Source organism: Amblyomma americanum, chromosome 3 (genome assembly GCF_052857255.1).
Source record: "Amblyomma americanum isolate KBUSLIRL-KWMA chromosome 3, ASM5285725v1, whole genome shotgun sequence".
Lineage (NCBI taxonomy): Eukaryota > Metazoa > Arthropoda > Arachnida > Ixodida > Ixodidae > Amblyomma > Amblyomma americanum.
In genome coordinates this window covers 149,215,238-149,239,765 of record NC_135499.1, presented here as the reverse complement: position 1 = coordinate 149,239,765, position 24,528 = coordinate 149,215,238, and the positions used below count along the sequence as shown (strand labels likewise).

Here is a 24,528-nt window from a genome sequence, read left to right as displayed (position 1 = left end):
GTATCATTATTCACTTAATTTCTTGCATTTTCGACCGCAAAAGCAGGTGTGCATGGACCTGCCGGTAGGCTGTGGCGAGAACCAAATTTTCTAACGCAGTGGCAAACACAGTTGCTCGATTTGTGCTGCCGGTGATTAAAATGCCGCTCGGAAATGTTTTGTTTTTTCATTTCGCTTCGGGGAGCGACGGGCTACTGTCACCAATTCAGAGGAACAGCTTTACAACCGCTTCTGTCTGTAAAGAGGGCCGGACCCTAAGATAGGGAGTATCTATGTCTTGAGAGGGATACAGAACAGAGCACTCTATACTTACGAGGCACAGCAGAACGAGAGGGATGTTCAGGCAGGCACGCTTTGCCGGTGCACGAACACCGGGACCTTATAGGTGACGGGGTGGGGGAAAGGGCATCGCTGAGGTCTCCGGCCTCAGCAAGCTAGGACCTGGGTTCGTGTCGAACGCCTTCGGTCGCTCGCCCTGGCCAGCGACGACTCCAGTTTCACGAGTTCGATGGACCGCGTGATTTGGCCTTGTACCTGCTCGGAAACGGAACCGTGCGAGAAGAACATAGGCTGCGAATGTATTGACTTTTTGGCTACAGTGCTCCCCGTTCAAAAGATGGCAAAGATGTGTGAAGTTGAGTAAGAGGTTCAGCAAGGCGGAAATTTGGGCGAGTTGGTAAGTGTTCATTTTCGCTCTCAGCGCAACACGAACGGGACACAAGACGAAGGACTAGCACAAACAGGCGCTGTTTGTGCTAAAAAAGGTAAGAGGTTAGTTCCTCACGATTCAGCGCACAAAACGTCGATAAATGCTACTGTTGCTAATCAGCAGCAGTTAATACTTCCGAAGGGCTCGTTCACTGGATATTGAGAAAGCTACTGCATGTTTGAAGAGCGGAAGCTAATAGATTTTCTAGCTGATGGTTTGTAGACGGAATGGAGACAGGGAACATTATACGAACGGCAGCTTGAAAATTAAAAAAAAGGCGCCTTTTAGCGCAAGCGATGCTCTCGGCGTATTCTGGTCTTTTTTCTCCGGTTAAAGATCTTCATAAAAGTAAGCTATTTTATTGCGCGTTTGATATTTGTTTTTTTCATAACCTGCTAAATCCCAAAATGTGGGGCAGGAGTATCTATAACTAAGTAAAGAATAAATAAATAAAAGCCCACAATTATGACATGCTGAGAAGAATGAGTCATGCAACGCTAGAATAATAAAAACGAAAAAAAATCCAGACGCTGCTTCTTAAATACTGTGCATCTAGCCCGGCATTAAGCAGAAAAGCTTTAGAAACAGAGAACGATTAAAACTACTCAATTCATAACATCTGCTGTGGTCGAAACATAGCAACATTCAGACCACTACCATTTAGCAATGTTTCACAGGAGCACTTTTACAGACGTTTCGTATTTTTCAGTCCTCGGATTCACAACTCAACAGTGAAGCTGTGTGTAGTCGGATCTTCGTTCAGTGTTATTATTCTGATTGTTTCGAGCCATACGTAAAGTTTTTTAGTATGTGGTTCGTGCTTTGTACGGCGCGTGTTGCAGTCTGAGTACATTTAGAGAACAGGGCGCTGTAGCAGGGTACGCTCCTACACACGTCCTACTTGCACCCTTCATACGCCCTAAATCACGAAGCCGAGTTCATATTCTAAGTTCGAAACAAGTGCGTACGAAATACACATAAAACAACATAAAGAACTGTAAGCTGTGCACTATTTATATTCACTTAATTAAGTAAACTGCCACGCTAAATTATGAGGGTCTCGAAAACATTTATTTCCCACTTTTTCGATAACCTAATCTGCGAGTTGTAAAGTTGCAGATAGATTTTAGAATTTTGCGATGCTGATGATATATTGTTGTTTCTTGGACATTTTCGCCTGAGAGGATATTTTTTGATATAAATGACAATTTAAGGAATTTGTTGGTGGCAATTACAAATCCCGGATAAGTGCGGCAGGATGACAGCTTTGCGCATGAGTCTCCACTTGTGGTATATTAAAGCGGATTAACAATAAATTTTAATTTTTTCAGTAACAAAGACACTGCAGCTAAGAGGCTGCCGTATAACATGCGTACAACTCTATCTTGGTACAAAATAAAATGTTTGGGGCGCTACTTCGCATGTTTTCCTGATATTTATTTTAGCTGCGTTTTTACAGCAAGCACCTTCGCACTGTTTCGACTATATTTAAGTCCAGTGGCAAGAAACTGCAGGTATTTTGCATTTCGAATTGTTATTGGAAGTCAACTGAAGGCCATAGTTAAAAATTACAAAGGAGTGTCATGAAAACTTGTTTTTCAAGCTTCTATCGATCATTAATTCAGATCTTCCGAACGTCTCACTTACCTCGCCATTGAGGTAGCAGAATATCACAGCTACGAAAAATCCCTGAAAAAAAAATTAACAGTCAGAATGCCAGGAAGAACAAGCACTGAAGGCGACCAGAAAGTCACATATAAGCCTCGCTGCGATGAACGTGCAACGAGCTATGTCGTCTGTACTTTATCGCGGAGTTTTGAACGATAGAAACTGCGAAAATTTTAGCCCTCCCGATGTGAAATACTTTAAAGTTTCAGCTGGATACTGGCCACTAGCTTTAGGTTGTAAATGGTCCTCAAGTAATTGTATACCTAAAATTGTAATCTTTTGTGCCTTGCACCGCTTCTCAGTCACCCATGGACGCTCTGTACCATTTTCCGGGTTCACAATACAGACTAAATTTGTGAACTTCGTATTCGCTGTTTGCGCGCAGCTTTAATCAGTATTTAACAGTTCTAGCACATGGTTATTCCCGGTTTCCAGGGATATATCTTACAAAGTCAGGGCCTCGAAAGCGCCCTCGTTGCGTTAGCGAAATACAGCATCCCTAACGATTACAGCTGCAGCTTAGAACTGCACTCAGTTCAGATTACCTTTGCATAATCCCTTGTAAGTCTGCTCACCATGAAACTTAAGACAGCAAACAGCACTTTTCTAATTCATCAGCATATATTCCTGCAGCAACTTCTGCAACGTTGCCAAGCTGTGCTGTTGCGGGAAGTAGCCTGGAATTAACAATGTGGGCTTGAGATATTAACATACCTTTTTCTTTTCATCTTGGTCTTGTGTTTTGTGATTGAGAAACAGATATGTTAAGGCAGTATTCCTTTTTCAAATACTACAAACATTAAGCTCTCTCTGGGAGTTCAGTTCATACAGTAGAAAAGGAATTATCAGAAATTGGTTTCTGAAGAATAATAACAATAGCCTTATTTTCCATTAACATGATGGGCGAATGTGGGGAAAAAAAGCTGGACAGCTTGACTAGTTACCGCCCCCAAATATAAAATGCCCCGCCGCGGTGGCTCAGTGGTTAGGGCGCTCGACTTCTGATCCGGAGTTCCCGGGTTCGAACGCGACCGCGGCGGCTGCGTTTTTATGGAGGAAAAACGCTAAGGCGCCTGAGTGCTGTGCGATGTCAGTGCACGTTAAAGATCCCCAGGTGGTCGAAATTATTCCGGAGCCCTCCACTACGGCACCTATTCTTTCTTTCTTCTTTCACTGCCTCCTTTATCCCTTCCCTTACGGCGCGGTTCAGGTGTCCAACGATATATGAGACAGATAATGCGCCATCTTCTTTCCCCCCAAAAAAACCAATTATTATGATTTCTTCGACTAAGGCAGAGTTCAGCGGACGACACAACAGAAAATTTTAATTTTCATTACATAGAAAATAATCGCCGTCATGACAGGCGTGCGGAATAGAAGAAAAAGAGAGAAAGAAACGAAAAATAGCACCACTAATACAATTGAGCATGAAACAAAAAGAAACATCGTGTACTGTACGCGTTGAGTGGCGTATGAACAGTCACTCACACGTGGATAATCTAGTCCGGAGAAAATGTAGCTTATTTCGCACGAAACGCGACCACAGAATGGAAAAAGCCAATTCAGCAGCGAGAAGAGGTAATCGATGCGTTGTGGGTGTGAAAAAATGAGATCCATGCACGGGGACATTATGCTGAAAAAAACTCCGTACCATAATCAGCTCGGCATTCTTTCCGGCTTTCCGCAGCAGCGCCTAGCGGAAAGTCAACTTCACGCGACCGCATGTTCCCTTTAACAGTGTACCATACTGTACATATTCTAAATTTCCTGACTAAGTGTATCATGCCAAGGTGTTTACTTTGACAAAGAAGCTAAGGAAGAAACAAAATTTATGTTTCCTATGACATCTTTTTTATAATTTAAAAGTAGGTGGTATGGGTACACAATGAGTTTTATGATCACAAATTTTTAGTATAGAGGCAAAGATGGGTGATCTCGTGGAACATTGAAAACGTGTCTCAACGTTCTTTTTTTTTGCAGTATAAGCACTTTTATTCGAAGTATTAGTTGCAGTGTAGCAGGAGTATTCCACCAGACTTAATGAGCATAGCTTATGTCAAGCCAAATAACGTACTGTAAAGAATAATCTTTGCCTTTATTGGCAACATCTCCTTATAATGTTCGTAAGTCCTACGACACTTGAAACCTTGAAAATAGCGTTTTCCGCGTGATCATACCACATGTAGCATATCAAAAGCCATAGCATTAAAAACTACACCAAGAGTCTTGAAAGCGCGGAGTATCTCTATTTTGTGTTACCTAACAGCAAGTCTCTATTAATAGAAATGCTGTTCTTTTTACGAGGAAAAACTATTGCCGTTGTCTTGGACGTGTTTATTTCTAATTCAGTAACCATTCCCCAGTCACGTAGACGTGCTAATGAGTTGTTTGCTTTAGCGATCAGATCATTAGGACATGCAGCAGAGAAAAGCATAGTATCATCGTCGGTATAAATCTACTGGGTGCTCATTAAATACTGTACTCGTCTGTAGGTTTTATATAAACGATCGTACTAGCGATGGCAATACGAGGCCTGATGGTTGTAACTGATGGTTGTAAAGCTCCCGTTTTCTTGCGAAATCTGTTTACAAGTTTGTATTGCGTTTACGCAACGTAGTTGTCTTTTCAGTTTAATATTAGTGAACTTCGAGCACTGGTTACCTAAACTGAGTATCATAAATGTTTATACGATCACACCCGAGGCCAGGTTCACACTTTCGTCTAAAGAGACATGCTACGTTGGAACCGTGGCGATGAAGAGTAAGTAGGGTAAAAATTAAGTCGCACTTCCAGCTTTGTTAACAGGTTAAAGAGCTGAGGTATAGCTGATGCATGCATGGTAATACTACAATATTCAGGGGTAGTGTAAACCTCTTCCTTCTGTCTTATCTTTGTCGTTGACCTTTTCACAGCTGCCCTCTTCTAAAGGGAGCGCTTTCCACTCCAGGAACGGAAGAATACGCATCTTAGTATCATTATTCTCCTGCAAATAGTCGCTAACAAGCTCAACCAAAAGGGAAGAAGCTTCGGTAAGTCCAAGTAGAAGCAGTCTTAGCAGAAAAAAAGCCAGTTGGCGCAAGAAAATAACAACCAAACACGAAAGACAAGACGAGTGGCAACTCCCAACAAATTTTGTATTTTTTGAAAGAGCTGCTTATAACCACACAAATGTGCACACATCCGAATAGAAAGTACCATGGGGGCCAAAAGTCACCAGGACGCGCGGAAAGCGACCTTGGAGCAGAGGCGTTGGATTTTCCAGCAATAACGTAATTTCACTACCACGCATTAAAGCTCGCGAGTCAGCCTCTAATCCTTATAGGAGTGGTCTAACGCCACCGATTGATACCAAGTTTATATTCCTTGATTGAGGCCCGGGAGCCCGGGAGACTTCTGGGTCCGATAGTACGCAAAAGGAGGCTAATAAAGTACAGACAACCCCAAAGGTCTTGTTGGAGGTATATCTGAAACAACGCTGACAAAGAGCAGTGTTGTGGCGCACCTGAAGACCGTCTGACGCCTTGCTGATGTACTGGTAGACCTCCCAGGCCCCGCAGTTGGCTGGGCTTCGATACACCGTCATCAGAAAGTGCATGCCGAAAAGCGGGAACAGCACCAGTACGGCTCGAACCGCTTTCCTGCAAACAAAGCGGGAAATATGAAACCATTCATTACAACATAATTGCAGGACAAATACGCAAAAAAAATCAGAATGATGTCTGTACAAAAGAGCTACTTTAACAGTTGGATCGTTAATAAAGGCTAAATTTTCATATATTCGAAGAAATTTCAAGATCAGAATGTGCGAATTCGGCTTGTTCGAAAGGCGAGCTATAAAGGAATATAGACAATAATTTAATTGGAGGTTTTCTTTTTTGAAATGATGCGTCAGACATTAGATTAGGTGTACCAGCACGAGATATTCGCCTACGGCCGGTAAGTAATTTAATATTGAATTTCTTCCCTCATGCTGTTTCGTTTTTATCAACGGAACGTTGGCTGTGACATGCAGTTGAACATTAGGTCGCATGAGGTACAAAAAAATTGAAATATACATGCTAATACGTAGTATTTACTTACTACAGCACTTAAATAAGCCAGCTTCAAGAGCTAGAATTACAACAAACGGCGTATCAGCAGTTATATTGCCGTTTTTTTTGTGCCTCATGTGACCTAAAGTTGAACTACACGTCACAGGCATCTCTCGGTTGATGGAACCTAAACTGAAATAACGTGAAGAACAAATTGAATTTTGATTCAGTTATGAATTATTTAGCAGCCGCAGGCGGATACCACGAGTAGTTTTATGTACACCAATGTGTAACGAATTGTTTGAAACAAGAAAACACAAAAACAAAATTTGATGTATATAGTTCTTTAAGCTGCAAAATCTAGAATACTGCGACAGCGAGCGTGTTTGTCCCACAATACAATCAAGCCGAAATCATAGTCCAATAAAAAACATGCAAGTTTCAAAACGTCTGTAAGGACTAAAAACGCGGAAAAGTAGAAAAATGTTGTATTGCGTCTACAATGAAAACAGTTTGGCGGAAAGTTTTAAGATCCGCATTAAAGGGTATGATGCGATAGCGTTAATGGGTGCCGGCAGCGGCTCTTCTTGCACAGGGAGGCACGGACACTGTTTCCTCAACATATCAAGTACCATACGACACAGATAGAAAGCCCCGCTTTAACCAATCTGTACGAACGTGCCTGCTTGTCACATGAGTTGTGTCCCTGGCTCGCAACACAAGGAGGAGGGGGGGTTCGATGTCCGACTAATTACACTAACCTTCTTTTTTACACTAATCTTCTTTTCAGTGCAATTCATTTACTTGACATACCCGCGTGTCCTAATGACGTTTGAATCATTCTTCGAACTTCTGATGATCTGTTTCTTAATGTTTGAAAAACTCTTCGAATCCGCCGCTTCACGTCTGAGGTGGCCACCTTTTCAATAATAATATTATTGGTTTTTGGGGGGGAAAGGAAATGGCGCAGTATCTGTCTCATATATCGTTGGACACCTGAACCGCGCCGTAAGGGAAGGGTAACGGAGGGAGTGAAAGAAGAAAGGAAGAAAGAGGTGCCGTTGTGGAGGGCTCCGGAATAATTTCGACCACCTGGGGACCTTTAACGTGCATTGACATCGCACAGCACACGGGCGCCTTAGCGTTTTTCCTCCATAAAAACGCAGCAAATCTAGATTTTTCGCTCACGCCGCCACCAACGATGACGTCACATTTTCTGCGAAACGGGAAGCCTAGTGCTATTGCGTTTACAAAGGGACGCATTAGTCGAAATACAGGATTAAGCAACCCTTAACTGCAATGAGCAGATGTACTTCGCACGTTAATCTGCGAAACAGACGGCATCATGGACACAAAAGCTCAGTCAGAATACTTAAGACAAGTACCGTGAAACGAATATAGCACTGGAAAACCTGGAAAGTTAAGGAACACTGTTTTTTTTTTTTCACAAACCATCACTGACGGGAATGCTCAGTGAGCTCACCATTCTTAGGCTTAATAAAACCTCGAGGAACCACTTCACATACGCTTTAAAGGTATGATACGATAATATTAATGCGTCCCTTCAGCGGCTTGGGGTCGGCGTAGCCTATCACTTCGAGGACACAGTCATCCTCTACTTGATATTCATAGATAGCTGGTTCTCTTCATTCCACTCTTGGCGCAGTGATGGAGTGGCAAACCGATGCGCCACTGCTCTGGTAGATGGCTGTACCAAACTCTGCCTCCGGTGGGGCTTGAGATACCCACGTTGCTCTCCCCGATCAACTGCTCGCGGCCAACCATTAACTTAACTGCCACCGATGTCACACCGCCACGATGTCACACAGTCACATCACTTAGCTGGCACATGGGGTTCCTGCTTTTGCACTCAAAACGGACGCCGGATTTCCTGCAGAACTGGAGCTTTAACGCTATCGACTTCAAAGTGCTCATATTGGTAGACAGCGCGATGTGGTCAATAAATGTTTTAAATTCGTTAGTTACAAGGATACATCACTTATAGAACGGCATTGGCAATGGACGAACCGATTGACGCGGTTTATAAATGAACTCTTTATTGGGCGTACTTGTGCAAACAAATAACGTTGGCGGCGATAGCAACAAATGTGCTCGGCGGTCTTCGAAGAACAGTATATCCGCTGCTTTTGCCCGCACTGAATTTGAAGCTGGCCAAAGAACGCTAGGGATACGCAGCAAAAATCACCACGACCACCTCGAACAATGCAGAAGCCCTAGCGCGTAGCTGCAATCATTCTAGATAAGCTTGGTCGCTTCTCTTGTCACAGCCTGACAATAACTCGAGCCGGCGGATTTGAGGAAGAGCAAATAAACATTAAAAAATTGGAGGTGACACTTAAGCTGCTCCTTAAGGGTAAGGGTGCAGTGTGATAGTTTTAATAGATTAACGCCCATATATCCAGAATTGGTCCTTCTCTCCTTAACATTCATAGATCCCTGGGAGTCCTCCTCATACCCCTCCTGGCGCAGTGGTGCAGCGGTTAAGCGATGCGCCACTGCCCTGCGATGGCAAGTGCTGCCACCGGTGGGCCTTGTGTAGCCCAGGTTTCTCTTCCCGAGCAACCTCTGGCGACCAATCATTAATTGAACTTCCACCTGCCAGGGTGGTGAGTTTGCTCACAATTCGGTGGGAAGGTTGTTATGACGCTACAAGGTCACGTGACTTAGGTGGCCCGCCTGCCTCCTTGGTAGCTTCTCTGGAGTTTTTTCGCTCTCGGCCAACGACTCCGATGACGGCATTTCTGTGACCTGAGCTCCTTAACGCTATAGCGTTAAAATCTTTCGCGGCAATGCACATACATCGCGACCGCTGATGGACTTAAGTGAACAGGGCACCTTTCTGTGCACGTCACCATAGAAAAATGAAGGCGGTTAATACCAGCGCTATTAGCGCACTACGTTGGTGATCCCCTCGATGAACCAAACGCTCAGCCTTGTGTCATTTTGGCAAACAGCTAAAAGGACGACAGCGCGAGATCCGATCTAAAAGGCTGGTGAGGCATTATAGCCGCCCTTATTGTAAGGCTGCAAGCCGACTGGCGCACTGGTGTCGAGAATGCCCTAGCCCTGCTCACGTCTAAAAAAAATCAATGTGTTCATGTAGAAGTACACTTTGGAAACTTTTATGTGAGAAGAAATTGTTTAAATCCTCAGGTAACTAAAATACCAAATGCCGATAACTTAAGTAATTGAACGTGTCTAGTATTTACTACTTTTTGTTGTAAAAATTGGGACGGTCAATTGGCTCTTGCAGCTGTGGTGCACTAAAGAGCAAGTTTCCAATGGCTAGTCAAAAACCAGGTGAGTCTCTTGCACTTTGTCGAGCATTGGTGCATGTGCGTATATTTAAAAGAAATAAAAATGTTAGGTCGCATGAGCAGGATGACAAATTCATTCTATTTCTCGTCTCTCGGCTGTTGTTTAAAGTATTTGCGATTATTAGCCAGCACGTTGGCTCAGAAAGCGCTATTCGGTAAGAATTAGCTGCTAACTTTTGCAAGTTACACACAGCATGGCGACTCGGTCAGCGGTGAGTAGTGTAGTTTCTGAAAAGGTCATCGTATCAACGGGCTGCACGAGTTCAGTATTGTGCAACTTTGGATTGGAGCTAGTGTCAGCGTCCTTCGCGCGCGTTGAAACGTCGATTGCGACAGGCGAAACTCAGTACTGGACATCAAATAATCCTCGGAACTACGAAAACAAAAAAAAAAACAGATTCTTCGTAAATACTTTACCTCAAGTTTTCATTGCCCAAAAAGCACTCTTTTCTCACGTTTGTTGCGGCATTGCTCTCTTGGATATCGAGCCCATGTCTTGTGCATGCAAATGTATTTCAAGGAGGCAACGTTTCGCGAAACTCACCGAAACTGGCTTGGCTCCGTTGTGTGGGCACTCCTGAGCTTCGTGACAAGGACCCGGGTTATGTTACAGAGGAAGACGAAGTTGGCCTGAAAAAAAAAGAAGAGAGAAACGGGAAACAAAGTTTTAGTATAGGGTAACGACCCAGCCCGCAGAAAGCCACGAACAGACATGGGCATAGAATGACACAGGGGCGCTACCTTTTTGTAATATGTGTCTACCAGCCCAAGTTACAATCTTTCCTGAATAACGCTTGCAGCGAAAATTACGTTTTAACACAGCACCACAATATTTACTCGAAATTTAGTTATGTGCTTTAGCGCAATAGGTCTCCATAGAAATGTCTCTGTAAATCTGTCTTAGCAAACTGAGTATATTGCCATCACTCTTACTACGGCGATTTTTATCGCAAAACAGTAGCAAAGAGAAAAAAAAAGAAAGAACGACCAGGGATGTGGTGGCGCCAGCAGTCGACGGAGTGTGCGCAGTAAGTGGCACGTGTGAAGGAGTGGGATTGTTTAAAGGGCACGAGCTGCTGCTGCAGCTTCGGCGATAAGTACTTACACTTTGAAAACTTGATATTGACTCGTTGTGTCGAAGGCGCACTGTTAGCACTACCGTTTAATTTTCACTAGCAGGTATGTATGACCACGTTTATGCAATGTCTCCGCAAGCATTGAATGGGTTCTTAATTTTTTAGTATGAAAGCTACCACTGGCTGGAGAGTCCGACGTAATCCATTCAGGCTTCAGACTTCATACAATTATTCGGAGTCCATTCAGACTTCATACAACAACCATGGCATCGCCATGGGGGCACAGACCCCGTTTTAATTAAACACATAAAGACTTCCACCAGAGTTGGCTGAAAGGAGAGAGCGGAGCAACGGCTATTGACATGCTTAAAATGCCTGATAGAACCCTCATTACAAACGTAGATGACGTCACACATTCAGCCTATCCCTCCGCCAGACATAACTGAAAAGGAGAAGGTAAACTGCTTTGTTGGCAATTAAAGGAGCCGCATCTGATTAGACGAGTGACGTCCGCTGAAACCCCGATGAATCCCTTATCGTTTCGTTTTACGAAGGAAAGCGCTTGGGCGCCCGATTTCGCTAGTATTGCTAAACGTCACTGCAATCAACTCGAGTGTGATCACCAAAGAAGAAACTTGCATGAAAAAATACTCGAGGTTATCCTCAAGAGCTCTATCTACATCAAATGACCCCCATGCAGCGATACATATTTATGTCTAGCGTGAAGAAGTTCAACACAACCGTGGTCCCCTGAAAACTGCACCACACGCAATAACTTTGAGTGGCGATCTACAGAGAAGCAGTAAATCAAAACTTGTCGAAATCTCACAAAGATCAATGTGCAACGCCAGATGGCCCTCCTTGTGAGCCAAGGGCTGCGCGAGATTTTAGAATCCTAAGAAAGCATCTGGAATTAACAACGTGTAACAACAAGAAACACACCAGCGCATGGTTCTGCGTCGGTTACCGTCTGAATATCAACAAAATTAAGAAAGGGACGTATATCTCCGGCCACGAAAGGAGGATACCACACAGCGGCTCTTACTTTGCCCCTTTTATTAAAAAAGCGAAGGTGTTAGTGAATCGGCTGATGCCAAATGCAAGCCGTTTGTGTCTGAAAGAATGTTACAAATAGAAATAAATAAATAAAGCCCATTATATAAACATTGGCAAATAAACTGCTTAATCAAATAGGATGCAGCTGTTATCCTTGTTTAAGAATTTTCAATTGGAAGTTGGTCGGCACCAGCAGTAATTCCAGTAGGTATGAATCAGTGTTTGAAAGCCTCAGAGAGGACATTTGTTTTGTCTGCTGACTATCATTTGCGCTTCATACCTGGGCGGTGAGAGTATAAAACCTGGGACAATGGTCATTGCAGCAAAGTCTTCTCGAGTAACTTTGAATCCAGCTGTTCACTTGTTCCCCTAAATAACCTCCTGTTTCCAGGATACATTAATCACAAGACCAGCATACATTCGAGTCCGCTGAAGGCAACCGCTATCTCGAAATCGCTATTTTACGGAGACGGAGAACCCATTCTATAATATCTTGGATCGAAGGCGTCTTATGAGCGCTTTGTCAAACACTTTTCACGAATTGTAAATCCCCTGACGAAGCTATCGGAAGCATGACGTAGATGAGAAGTCTTCAGAGGAATTCGACGGCACCTTATGTCGGCACGTTCCTTTGAGCCCTTTACTGAAGAGCCGAAATCGACACGCACAGCGACGAAAGCTTTGTGGGAAACTCAGAGGAAAAATAGGTTCAAGAGTCATATCCCATGCCAGCAACCCGGTGTTGAAGGCCGAAGCAAGCAAATCGACTTCGTGCAAAAAGTATCCTACGCTTATCTAGCCTTTCACCGTTTACTAATTTTCACATGGAACAAACTATTAACATCTATGGCGAAGTTAATGCAAGAGATCCGGCACTAGAAGCCGACAGTCACCTAGTACTGATAGACAAAGAACTTTATGGAGCGCTTAAACAAGAATATTGACGATATCCTCGGCATGCAAATCGACGCTCAAAGCAAGACACGGGGCGCTACTTACTCTTAATTGATTTTATCCTAGTAGAGGAAGATTCAATAAAGAACTAAAATTACGTAAATTGAATGAAATTGGGGCGGTGGCGGTGTGGCGGTGACGGTTGCGTCCACTGGGCGTCCATAATGTGACTGTGGTGTCCACTTGCAAAAAACTATTCTGTCGCACAATAGTTCATGCTTAGCAATGCTAAACTGCCAGTCAATTTTTTTTTTTAATTTGAACGGTATACTACCCTTTTGGGCTCAGTTAATTGCATCCCTTTACAAATAAAAAGCTTTGTATAAGGAGCAAGTGTGTATAAAGTTGTCTCCGATATTTCGTTTCTTGAAGTGAAATCAGAAAAAAAGCAGTGGAAGGAGTGCTACAATCGCAATTTTGGTTCCTGCTAAAATATTAGGTAAATTTGTTCTGCAGAAAACGCCTTACCATTTAAATATTGTAAAACTGGTGCCTTTGAGTGTTATAAAAGCATGAAGTTGAGATCATCAAATATGATGTATTCTATGAGCACTCTTAGCATTGAGCTTTTCATGTTTGGAAAGTATCCTCCGAAGCATTCAACACAGCCAGAGTCGCATTCCTGCAATATATGTCTAAGCGTAGTCGGTATCGGCTGAATCCGAAAAGCTATGTTTAAATACTAATTGCTGTTTCAAAGATAGTGGGTTTGCTAGCGTATAAACTTTAAGGGTGTAAGTGAATTTAGTCGCAGATTGATTCTCTTGTACAACGCCTGCCTGGTGTACTTTACTGTATTTTGCATTCAAACGTTTCACTAACCACACAGCTATCCGTCGAAATATTTTTAATATAATGCCCCGTGCTTTCGAGAATAAAGAATGCTTTGACTTTGCTTTGACTTTGAAACATCGGAAGTCTGAAAGGAAAGTGAGGAGAAGGAGCGAGTCATGCAAGGGGGAGTAATGCATATACATTAGGTTCTTTCCTTCCTCTTTGCTTTCCTACACGCTCAAGCCCAAAATACCATTCATCGTAAAGTAGACAAATCTTTTCAAGAAGGCAGTGTTATGCAACACTCCTAATTGGTCAAGATCCCGCTCATCCTTGGATAAATGATAAATACAGCGGCGGCTCATATTGCAACACATTTCAAGACATAGACCTGGAAATGGGTGCGTTGTATGTACGCTTCTTTTGGACTGAAATGAAAACAAAATCTTACAAAGAGGCAGAAGAGGCCAGGAGCCAGCGTGATCCAGTTGTAGCCTTCCAAATTGTCCATCCAGCAGCTGTGCCATCGAAAGAAAGTTATTTAGATTCGTTAAAATGGTGATGATTAGATGTTTTAAACGTTTAAAAAACGTGCACATATTGCAGCCTTTGAGGATTGCTAGTAAAACGAAAACTCCACCTTGGCAAAGAGCAGAATGTCAACGGCTTGCTGTTCCCAAACGTCCATACGAATGCCAGCGGTGTGTGGCACGCCAGCTTACCACTACGCCACGAAGAAGGTTTTGCTTGTTACATGAAGACATGAACACACCCGCCATAGATACTAGGCACCACGTCCCTCATGTGCTTATCAGCCGCCGCAGTGGCTCAGTGGTTATGGCGCTCGGCTGCTCGCCCGAAAGACGCGGGTTCGATCCCGGCCGCGGCGGTTGAATTTCGATGGAGGCGAAATTCTAGAGGCCCGTGTACTGTGCGACGTCAGTGCACGTTAAAGAACCCCAGGTGGTCGAAATTTCCGGAGCCCTTCACTACGGCGTCTCTCATAGCCTGAGTCACTTTGGGACGTTAAACCGCCTTAAACAAAACCACCTGTGTGCCTATCAGGTATTCGTTTCTCCAGCCCAGGGATTCAAATGCCTGATTCGGTACAGCACTACTGTTACACATGTTCACCTGCGCCACAGGTGTGATATGCGCCTACCCACATCGTCACAAATGGGCGAGGCTGGCAACCGTAATGATCTTCACATTATTCCAGCGTTTTTCTCTTTCAGTTATTGGCAAGCGGAAGTTGCATAAAGACTCCAGCGGTACATTTATTTATGTATTTACACGTAGTGCAAGGCAAAGGAGATTTTTTATTGTCTAGCAGCAGGAAACAAATGCTATGATATCGGTGCTCTTTCTCAGAACCCACTAGTGAAACACTCCAAAACATATAATGGCATAATTTAAAGCGGCCGTAAATATTTCAGGGCTGGTCAGAATATTCGCCGTTCACGCACAAGGGCGTAAAAAAAGCCCTTTGATTGTGAATCCAAGATTTAGAAGGTAAAATTGAGGCTTGTAACTTAAACAAGAAAAATAGTTGTAGCGGATTGAGGGCATACAATGGAATATCTATGAGCTGGAGCAAGGCTGTCCACGAAGGTAGATGGTGAATAAGCACTCATTCGCTAACCCCGTCCTCTGTCTTCCGATGAATCCATACAGGTAGCGGTATATCAGAAACTGCCCAATATGAACATATGAAATGTTGGCAACTTTCCTAAGATATCCTGAGCAGGATCACCTTATGCGCATGGCTACAGGACGTGAACCACAAGAGGGAAATAGCACTCGACAAGTATCGAAACACAGGTAGCGAAATGGGTGGTCAGTCATATTGAAGATAAAAAAAAAAGTTACGAAAACTTCGACTCAGTAGCGAGAGAGCAAATCTCTTACAGCAAATTAAAAGAAACAACAACAAGAACGAGTAAAGTGTGAAACGTGGCAACTTTTTGATTTCCAGTGCAACGACCATTACTAAAACAGCAAAAGTGCTGTGCCGCTATCCACTTCAATTTTTGTGCAATTAAAAGAGCTGAGAAGGAAACCCATTCAATTTGTGTTCTGCTAAAAGATAGATAATTTAACTTTTCATTCCCCTTTTTAGGATTATTCGCGAGCAGAAACATTTATTGGTTGCAAACTGTATGTAATATAAAGCTGCTTTTCGTGGCCCCTACTTCAACTTGTGAGGTTAGTACCAAAAAAGAATCCGTGATTGTTTGAAAGTGAATAGCGATGCAGCTTGGCCTCAGGAATCGAAGCCGAAAAGAAATTTTGCTTACGCAGTTTTGCTTTCGGAAACAAGGTAAGCCTTCAAAGCAATAATTTTAATAGGTTCCTAGCGATAGAACAAATGCCCTCTCAAGAACCAAAAGCCGACGAGGCCTACGTTAGTTGAGAATAAAAGTCATACACAGATGACACGCTTCGGAGAAGCATATAGTAAGTTAAGAAGTAACCAGTAATTTTGAGAAGGAACAAAAATTTTAAAGGAAAATATGTCAGCATCAACTTACGGGTGGCCCAACCGCAAGGCTCGGAGACTGGCGCTGATGCCAACAAAAATGGCGGGGCAGGCTGTAAGTACAAAATTGAACAATTACGTCCTGAATATTTTTCTCTGTGCCATGGAGATTAAAAAGCAAAGGGATACACTTGCGTACGAGCGCTCAACATAGTATGCAACGTTGCCGCAGTGATGTAGCTGCACTTTCCGCTTTCTAGCATAATCAATGCGCTGTCATAGAGAGCCCCAAACATGTGCAAACATTCCGTACACTATGTCGTTTCCATCGCCAGATAAATGGATAATTTTGCGAGAACCCTGGCTTTGCACTAATTAGTTACCTAAGCTCCTACCACATCTTGTGCGTTGCAGCTCACATTGAGCGCGATATACGTATGGCGGCACCATGTTAATTTCAGGCTGCGGACATTCAAAGCGCCAAAAGTAGTCAAGTCACAATGAAAAGTTGCGTAAAAAAACTCGTAGTTTGGCTGCTTGTGGTGTTAACTTGTGGGGATGAACTGAAAGGAGGTCGGTGAAAAGACTGTCTCTCAGCAAGAGAACTGAGCCCACTGCATGCTGCATGCAATTCTCACGAACAGAGTCTCAATGAGGGCTGCCTTCCCTGTGATGCATAAGAATTGTCAAGAATCAAGGTGCCGCTAATCAAGAAGTACTTTGGTTTGGGCTAGTTGGTGCATAGCATCTAGATGATGTCAGGACGGCGCGAAAAGAACAAGGACAAAAGAGGCACAAGAACACAACACAGGACCTGTCCTGCACAACAGGACCTATCCTGTTGTGTTCTTGTGCCTCTTTTGTCCTTGTTCTTTTCGCGTGGTCTTGAGATCATCTAGATGCCGCTAATCCTTCAAGTTTTAACATAGCACGCGGTTTACATAGGTCAAAAACAGCGCTTTGGTATAAGACACCATAACTGCTTTACGTTCAGAAGTTTTAAAGCTACTAAGAAAGCTGTGTTAAACAGCCTTAGGATTTGTTAAACCTCCACCAAGATCGATGTTTTGCGGAAAATGAGCAGATAAAAAGTTATGCTAAGCCATGTGGGCTTTGGAAATAAGTGAAGTCTTCCTTACTGCAAATCACGTGATGAGAATTTTAAGTGCATTTAGCATATTTGATTACTGTACAATATGAATGTTACAGGGAATCTCTACATGCTAGCTACGAAAGGGTGCTGCCGCATGTGCAGGTAAGAAAATGGTTTAATTTAGCCTTAACGCACAGCCACTAATATCATGTAGACATTTAGGAACAATGCATGCGCGAGCTGCTCGTGCTTAGGTAGAAGCTGGCGACAGTGTTAACAGCAAAAATACTCATAAACTCAGTCACATGTTGTCGTGACATTTCCTTGACAGTTTACAAATACATCATTGCAGGATATGTGTTTCCTTGAAACAGCAAATTAGTTAATTGACGTTGTTGCCCTTGTACGCAGTTTACTAACACTGTAACCTATGGAACACGATGTAGTAGATAGCCCCAGATTCATTTAGTGTGCTCTTGAATTTTTTTTTATTATAGATACCTCAAGGGCCCTTGAGGGCTTTAGATGAGGGGTGAATCAAAGTAAAGCGGGAGTTTTTTCTTTTGTCTACTCTTAAAATCTTGTAGTAGTGTGCCTGTTAAAAGCCGGAAACTCGGCATCGCCAACTGAACACTTCCACTCAAACTGCGCTTCACGTTACTAATCCAGAACATGATCGTTTTCAGTGCCCAGTAGAACACCAAACCCTTCTTTTCCGCTCAATATCCATCGATACTACACACAATTCCTGGCTGGCGTCGGACCAACTTGATCACAAACTGGTCGTGGTACCCCTTTGCCAGGATCCCTGCACGACTTATTATTCGCTTGTAAACAAAATCACTATCTCCGCTCTCCAAGCATCTGACGTGAGAGAGGCGCCATATTACACCGCGCGCAAATTGAAGCACTAATTCCCCGATAAATGCACTATACACAGTGACTCCACGGAATGTTCCTTTGGCCTACTTTCCTGGGGCTACCAATCAAACACACAAAAAATTGTGAGTGACCCTCCATCCCCATTTAAGGCCGCTAATCTCTAACACCTGCTCTTCTTTAGTTAACTCTTAGGGCCACTGGACAAACAACTTCGACGAATCTTACTGCCGCTCTTAATCCAGCTAATCCATGTAAGAAGTATTCGATGAGGAGTGGGAGAAACATAAATAGAGTAATGGATTGGGCATCTAAGTCACTGCAGCGGCTCTTTCAAAGTCTTCGCTTCTGTTTACCAAGTACATCTTGTAAGCTTAGCAGTCGTTGATAAAGAAATAAATAAAATGTCAGATAAAGCCTTCTTACCCCATCCGATGACATAGAAGAGGACCAGTGACTTCTGCTCGGCAAATGCGGACGCGATAAGCCTATGCAAGTAAAATCCTTCGCAGAACATCCAGGCATACTGGCACAGCCGGAAGTACCGAGAGAGAGTGTACAGCATCTTGCACAGGTTCTGCACGCAAAACAAGAAAATACAAAGAATGAAGTTATAGAAAATTTTATCGACATTTCGTCAAGCAAACGCGTCATGCTTTTCACACCCAACCGCTGCGGTGCCCTGAGGTATTAAAAATTGCTCTCGTACAAGTGAGCACGTGTTTCTATAACATGTTTTCCTTGAAACTAAAACGCAGAAAGCATCGTTATCCTAACAAGATCTGAAAATTTTTTGTTGCCCAAAAGCCAGTTAAAGGGAGCATTGATCAGCACCTTCACTCTTTTCTTCAGAACAGTCTGGAACCTGGAAATAATTCGTTATGGTGGCGAGTACAGCTTTCTCTTCTTTTGAGCAATATTATTTGGTACGAGCACATAACAATCATACGAATTGTTACAAAATTACGGACACAATCGGCCCTAATAACAAAAAGCACAACCAAGTATACCTACAGACACTGGTCTCAAAAGCACACATAAGCACAATGTTACCACTGTATAGTGGTGCTTCAGGCAAAGCGAAAAACGCTATTAGTTACTACTGCGAACCTATTAAACATGCTGACTTTTTTGCTTCATACAATACGGTACACAATAATTAGCGCTGTTCTTTGCGCAAAGCCTGTCAGCTTAGCCTGAATTCTGTGGACACTAGGTGAATGGTGATTCACTGTAGCTCAGAGCAACTGAAACTAAAAAGAAAAGAAACGCAATAAGCCTTCAGCGAGTAGTTGTAAGTTATGTAGAGGAGAAAAGCCCACAGCACTGGCAATAGGGTAAAGGTGGGACATAAGCCGTGAACTACTTTAAATTACTTGAAGAATTAAATGCAATTCTTCTCAATTTATGTGGTAAGAAAATAGCAAAATGTGCACGTTTCAGAGGCAACAGTTTTGTTTGTCGTCGGCGTGAAATGGTTAGATATAGAAAGGTGGGCAAAGCAAAGGTTAAAGCACTTTCCGTACCGGGTTTTCTTTGACACGTATGTTCTTCTCCTCGTTGACATGGTCTAGGATGAAGACCGAATCGAACAGGATGACGCTGATGTCATACAGTACCATAGCCAAGCAGAAGTTCTTGTGAAGAACTATCCGATGCACCTGCAGTTGCCTGCGAAAAAAAGAGATACAACGAGTGACGGCATGTCTTGTGCGAAAAAAAAGATTGCTACGTTTGTGATCTGAGCTGAATAGTGAACGAACCATCGTTACCGCTATTCCCGAAGCTAACGCACTATGAAGGTAGGTGCCCTGTATATGATGAAGGATCAGCCGTGGCACGATGCTGTACCCTAAGCCGCTGTTTTTTTTTTTTTGCAGTGCAGGTATTTGCTGTTGTAAGTTTTATAGGTCTAAGAAATTCATGAGTTTACAGAGCAGCAAAGGAATACGGACGAAGGTAAGGTGCCGCGCTTGTCTCGTCTGCATCTTTGTCAGTTCGCGCTCGTTCAGTGCGCTTTTACCACATGAAATATATTAAATCATTTGGAAGGATTGAATTCAATGCGTGGTAGTAAAGTAAAATTATAAATAGGCCAGAGATGTTCAATACAGCAAAAGCGAAGGATGAGTTGTAAGGACGAAAGCCAACAACCAATACTTGTGGCCAATACTTGTGATCAGTGGTACAAAATACCGTTGCTAATTGCTCTGTGGAAGTTGTGACACTTCGTTAACAGTGAGTTCGCATACCCTAGCTCTGACTTTTCCTGCTCATTGTCTTATTTAAGCTCTCACTAAAGCGTCCTAAGGGTGGGTAAGAACTTCTAGTCAAGATTTTCTCCTAAGGAAGCATTCACAAGACGTGAGTGAAAATCTGACATCATTTGATATAAATGTATTGCATGCAGCGCATTCCAGCTGTGCATTAGTATTTCCTTCATGGTAAAGCCTAAAGACAACCTACCTTGAGCGCAGAGAAAACAGGACGCTAGTCGGCCTCCTGCTCGCTTCCTTGTCATTGCGCCACAATTTACTGTAGCGGGTTATCACACATATTACCTTTGGTGAAGTGAACATTAATGTTAAACTCTTCCACAACAAACGCTTAAAGCCATTAAAAAGCTGCATATTTATCTCAGTTTTTCGATCCTGAAGAAAGCTTTTCTTAGTTTTTAAGGCATAATAAAAAACTGCAAAACTTGCATTCGTGGCTATGACAGTGGCCTGTAACATATTAAAAATAAATGTTCTCAACGTTTAAGTATGTTTGATTTTGAGAAAGGGAGTGCAGTAATGAATTATGTAACTTCAATATATTTATGCGCATGGTATCACAAATAGTATTTACATGCATGGTATCGCAAAGAAACACGTAGTATCACAACTTAATAATACTTGCTGAGGGGCAGTAGATGCACGTTTTCGTAAAAGGACTTAGCGCCAAAAAAGACAGCACACAGAAAGACTGGAAAAGCGCAACCCTTCATATTATCACAAGTTTCTGCACTTGTCAGGGAGAAGACGAAGAAGTTATGTACCAGAACGCTGCCTTCGCGACTGAATTTTTTTGGTAATCTGTGCCATAACCAGTGAGGCGCCTCTCCCTTTTTGTCACGGCGTTGGATGTGGAGGCCGCTGGGCCTCCTTTAGAACCCGGTGGGTCGCCAGCGGCCGCCCAGTGAAAGCGCCTGTACCACCTGAGCGACTCAAGCAGCCAGGGCACTGTGGCGTACTCCGCGCCAGGTGATGACTCCTCGACAGACGACGGGTTCATACAGGTCGTTAGCAAGAAGGCTAAGCGCAGACTGCGCAGACGAGCTGAGTCACCCTCATCCAGTCCGTCAGCGGTCATCAGAGCGCGAAGTGCCCCGGGGCAAACCGTGCTATTTGTGCCACAAGAACCATCCGACAACCTAAACCTTCTGAACACGCAAGCCACCTCTACATATCTGGAAAACCTCGTACCGGAAGGGATCAAAGAAGTGAGAATAAACTACTATAAAAACGTGATTGCCACTGATGTCGAGGAGCGGAGCGCACTACAAAGTCTGACCATCATCATCAAACTTGACAACATCAGCGTACGCCCACTTATCCTCCAAGGCAGTGGCACTACGGCTAGCGTAATTTACAACGTCGACATCACGATCTGTGATGTCGATTTGCCTATATTAATCAAGCCGGTGGCGAACAGCATTTCAATAACCCATGTTCAGCGCCTCGGCAGGTCTGAATGCATGAAGCTAACATTCAAGGGTGCCTGTATACCATCATGCGTGAAGGTCGGGCATTTTCGACATCCAGTGCGACCTTTCGTCTCGAAGCCGCTACAGTGCAGGAGGTGCACGAGGATCGGACATGTGAGCAGCGTCAGCAACAACTCCATCGTGTGCCCAAGATGCTCCGAGCCACACAGCGGCGACATTTTGCCGAGTGGCTGCCTTGAAGTGCGCAAACTGCCGTGGCCCTCACGACTCTTCCTCGAAAGACGGTCCCCGTCTTAAGACTTAACGGGCGTTACTCAAACAGATGGCGCGATACCATTCTACGCACAGAGAGGCCGCAGCAAAGGTCCGTCGACGTCGTTCGCATCGCCGAAGGCCTTCAAAGAAGGCAACTACTCTTGAAGGGAAGGCTTCAAGCGCCACGGCAGCATGTCCGCTTCCTCCAGCTACCACACTAACTCAAGGGAGCCCGTCGTTTGGTGAAGCCGGCCCTCCTGCTTCTGATACTATTTGGCCATCACTGCCGAAGCCTCGCACGCTTACTGGGTCAGTGACGATGCTGACATCGCAGTGCCAAAAGCCTACGACGGCTCCAGACAAAAGCCACGATCTGGACTGTGGACAAGATGAACATGTAATTGAAATGCTCACGTCCTTCATGAATCTCATGCATGTTGTGCTTTCCAGCCTGCGCACGCCAGCAGCACACAGCGCATTGCAAGCACTGGATGTACTTGCTACATCCAGTTCTTGTGGCTGAGCTGAACTGCAGACCTTGGGGCCGCAATTGAGTTCAGCAGCCATTAAACTCCACATGAACGACTGGGATTGCTGACAGCCTTTTGCGATAGAGAGACCCGCTGTGTTGTGGTCTGGACCGCCTGGATCATCGCCCATTAACACAGGATTAGATACTCGGACCGTGGCTGCAGCAGTCTACTGCTCTCAAGGCCTACTATCCCATTCCTGAGAGGGACTGGCTTGAATGACAAACTTTGACTGTGCTCCTCACCCCTTCTTCATTTCTCTCTTTAATCCCCTCGTCCATCCTTCCCAGTGCAGGGTAGCCAACCGGGACACCCTTATGGTTAACAACCCTGCCTTCCTTTTTCCTCTTTATATATCTCTCTGCACGTGTCATGTATTGTTTTTTTTTAATAAATGTGCGCCAGGAGGTAGGGTCTTAGGGTGAGCGCATACCGCATCCTTGTTGTCCGCATTTATGATCACATCAAAAGATGTTTTAGATATCGAAGGGATGGGAAGGAAAACACATGAAGTTTGCATAAGCACATTGAGCGCATGCCTGATAATAAAAGCCGGTTCCGAGTTCTTGGATCCCTCTGGCACAAAAAAAAACACTTGAAACCCGCAGTATAGAAAAAAAAGAGAAGAGTCAGTAAGCCCGAGAACATGATAAAATATTGACCCAGGGTGGCGAGGACAGGCTTTTTCCAGTTTGTTCATTTCAATAGAGCATGTGTAGTTATTAAAGGAAATTTAAATAAAGAACAAGGCACATTCTTCGGTAAGCACACGAACCAAACTAAAGACATGTTATACAACTGGGATCAAACAATTGCCAACAAGTGAAAAAATTCGGTCCTAATAATTCACATCTTGTATTTTTGATAACTTAACTTTTTTGCTTGCTTCTCTATTTATGTACGGTTCTCACAGTACGCATGCGGTCTGGAAAAGTGATTTTTTTATTAAACCTGATATCCCTAACAAACGCCCTACTTTCTGCGTGGCATGTATTCGTTTTATAAAGCATCCAGGCCACATTAGGTTAGCACTCAGCATTCTCTGAGACATCAGGTGATTGAAAGTTTTGGCTACTTTGCTCTTGTGCACAAGAATCTGCAGATTGTAAGGAAAGTTGTTACTTTCTAAGGCGACAAGGACACCAAGAGTGGGACTAACTGCTTCCACAATTGCAAGCACGTTAACTTGGGCACGTTTGAAAGGACACACGCTTCTTTCTGGAAGAGGATGCAATAAATTCAAGCTGAAAGGTTTTGGTTGTAAGCATTTATTTCGTTCATTCGGTACTTGAATTCAATATGCTCGAAAAGAATGACAATTATTACACTCGCCACACATTCTTAAGTACTGAGCTCCGCGTTAAGAAAATACGGAAAACGACGTACTTGTAGGCCGAGAAGATTGCGATGGCAGGCACCAAGACGACAACGGAGAGCGAATGCAACACGAGGGAGAAGATGGTCATAGACCGGTGATACTGCAGGTGGCACGACGTCAAGAGATGCGTTTAGGAGGCCAGGAATAAAATATGAAAATAAAGAGAAGGAAATGAGGCTTCAGAATAAGAAGAAATCTTAGTCCGTGTGAATACTGCGAAAAAAGCCCTGTTGTTCCGGTAATTTTGTGATTACGCGGCTTGGTATTGTCTGTAATTCTAGGCGCCTTTAGCTGCACCTGCTGTGTCAATAGGACAACCTGCTGTGTCTATGGGACAAGGAAATAGCGTGGTATCATAAATGCGATATTTTTATAGTTCTGAGCATATTCCGGACTATTAGTTTCGCTATTACATGTTATCAAGCTTTTTTCTTGTGATTGTCTTGTGCAATAACAAGATGCAGCACACATTATGCACAGGTTCTCACTATTTTCTTTCTTGCTGTTTATAAAAATACAGCAACCCTAACTGCCCCGCAGAGAGCTCTGTGGTCGTAGTTTTTGTGAAACAACTCTGCAGTTTACCTCTCGTTGGGTAC

At 43.6% G+C, this 24,528-nt stretch overlaps 1 protein-coding gene across 1 annotated transcript in view; it reads right to left on the bottom strand.

The window, feature by feature from the left end:
• LOC144123382 (calcitonin gene-related peptide type 1 receptor-like) overlaps positions 1–24,528 on the bottom strand; it is a 44,363-nt gene that overhangs the window by 4,278 nt on the left and 15,557 nt on the right. The window contains exons 6-14 of the mRNA XM_077656224.1: positions 23,938–24,029; positions 19,584–19,728; positions 18,484–18,634; positions 16,138–16,198; positions 14,058–14,124; positions 10,291–10,376; positions 5,880–6,015; positions 2,357–2,398; positions 314–534 (exon numbers count right to left, since the gene is read on the bottom strand). Of these exons, the coding sequence (XP_077512350.1) occupies positions 427–534; positions 2,357–2,398; positions 5,880–6,015; positions 10,291–10,376; positions 14,058–14,124; positions 16,138–16,198; positions 18,484–18,634; positions 19,584–19,728; positions 23,938–24,029 (888 nt within the window). The 3' untranslated portion in view covers positions 314–426. The remainder of the gene's footprint in view (positions 1–313; positions 535–2,356; positions 2,399–5,879; positions 6,016–10,290; positions 10,377–14,057; positions 14,125–16,137; positions 16,199–18,483; positions 18,635–19,583; positions 19,729–23,937; positions 24,030–24,528) is intronic.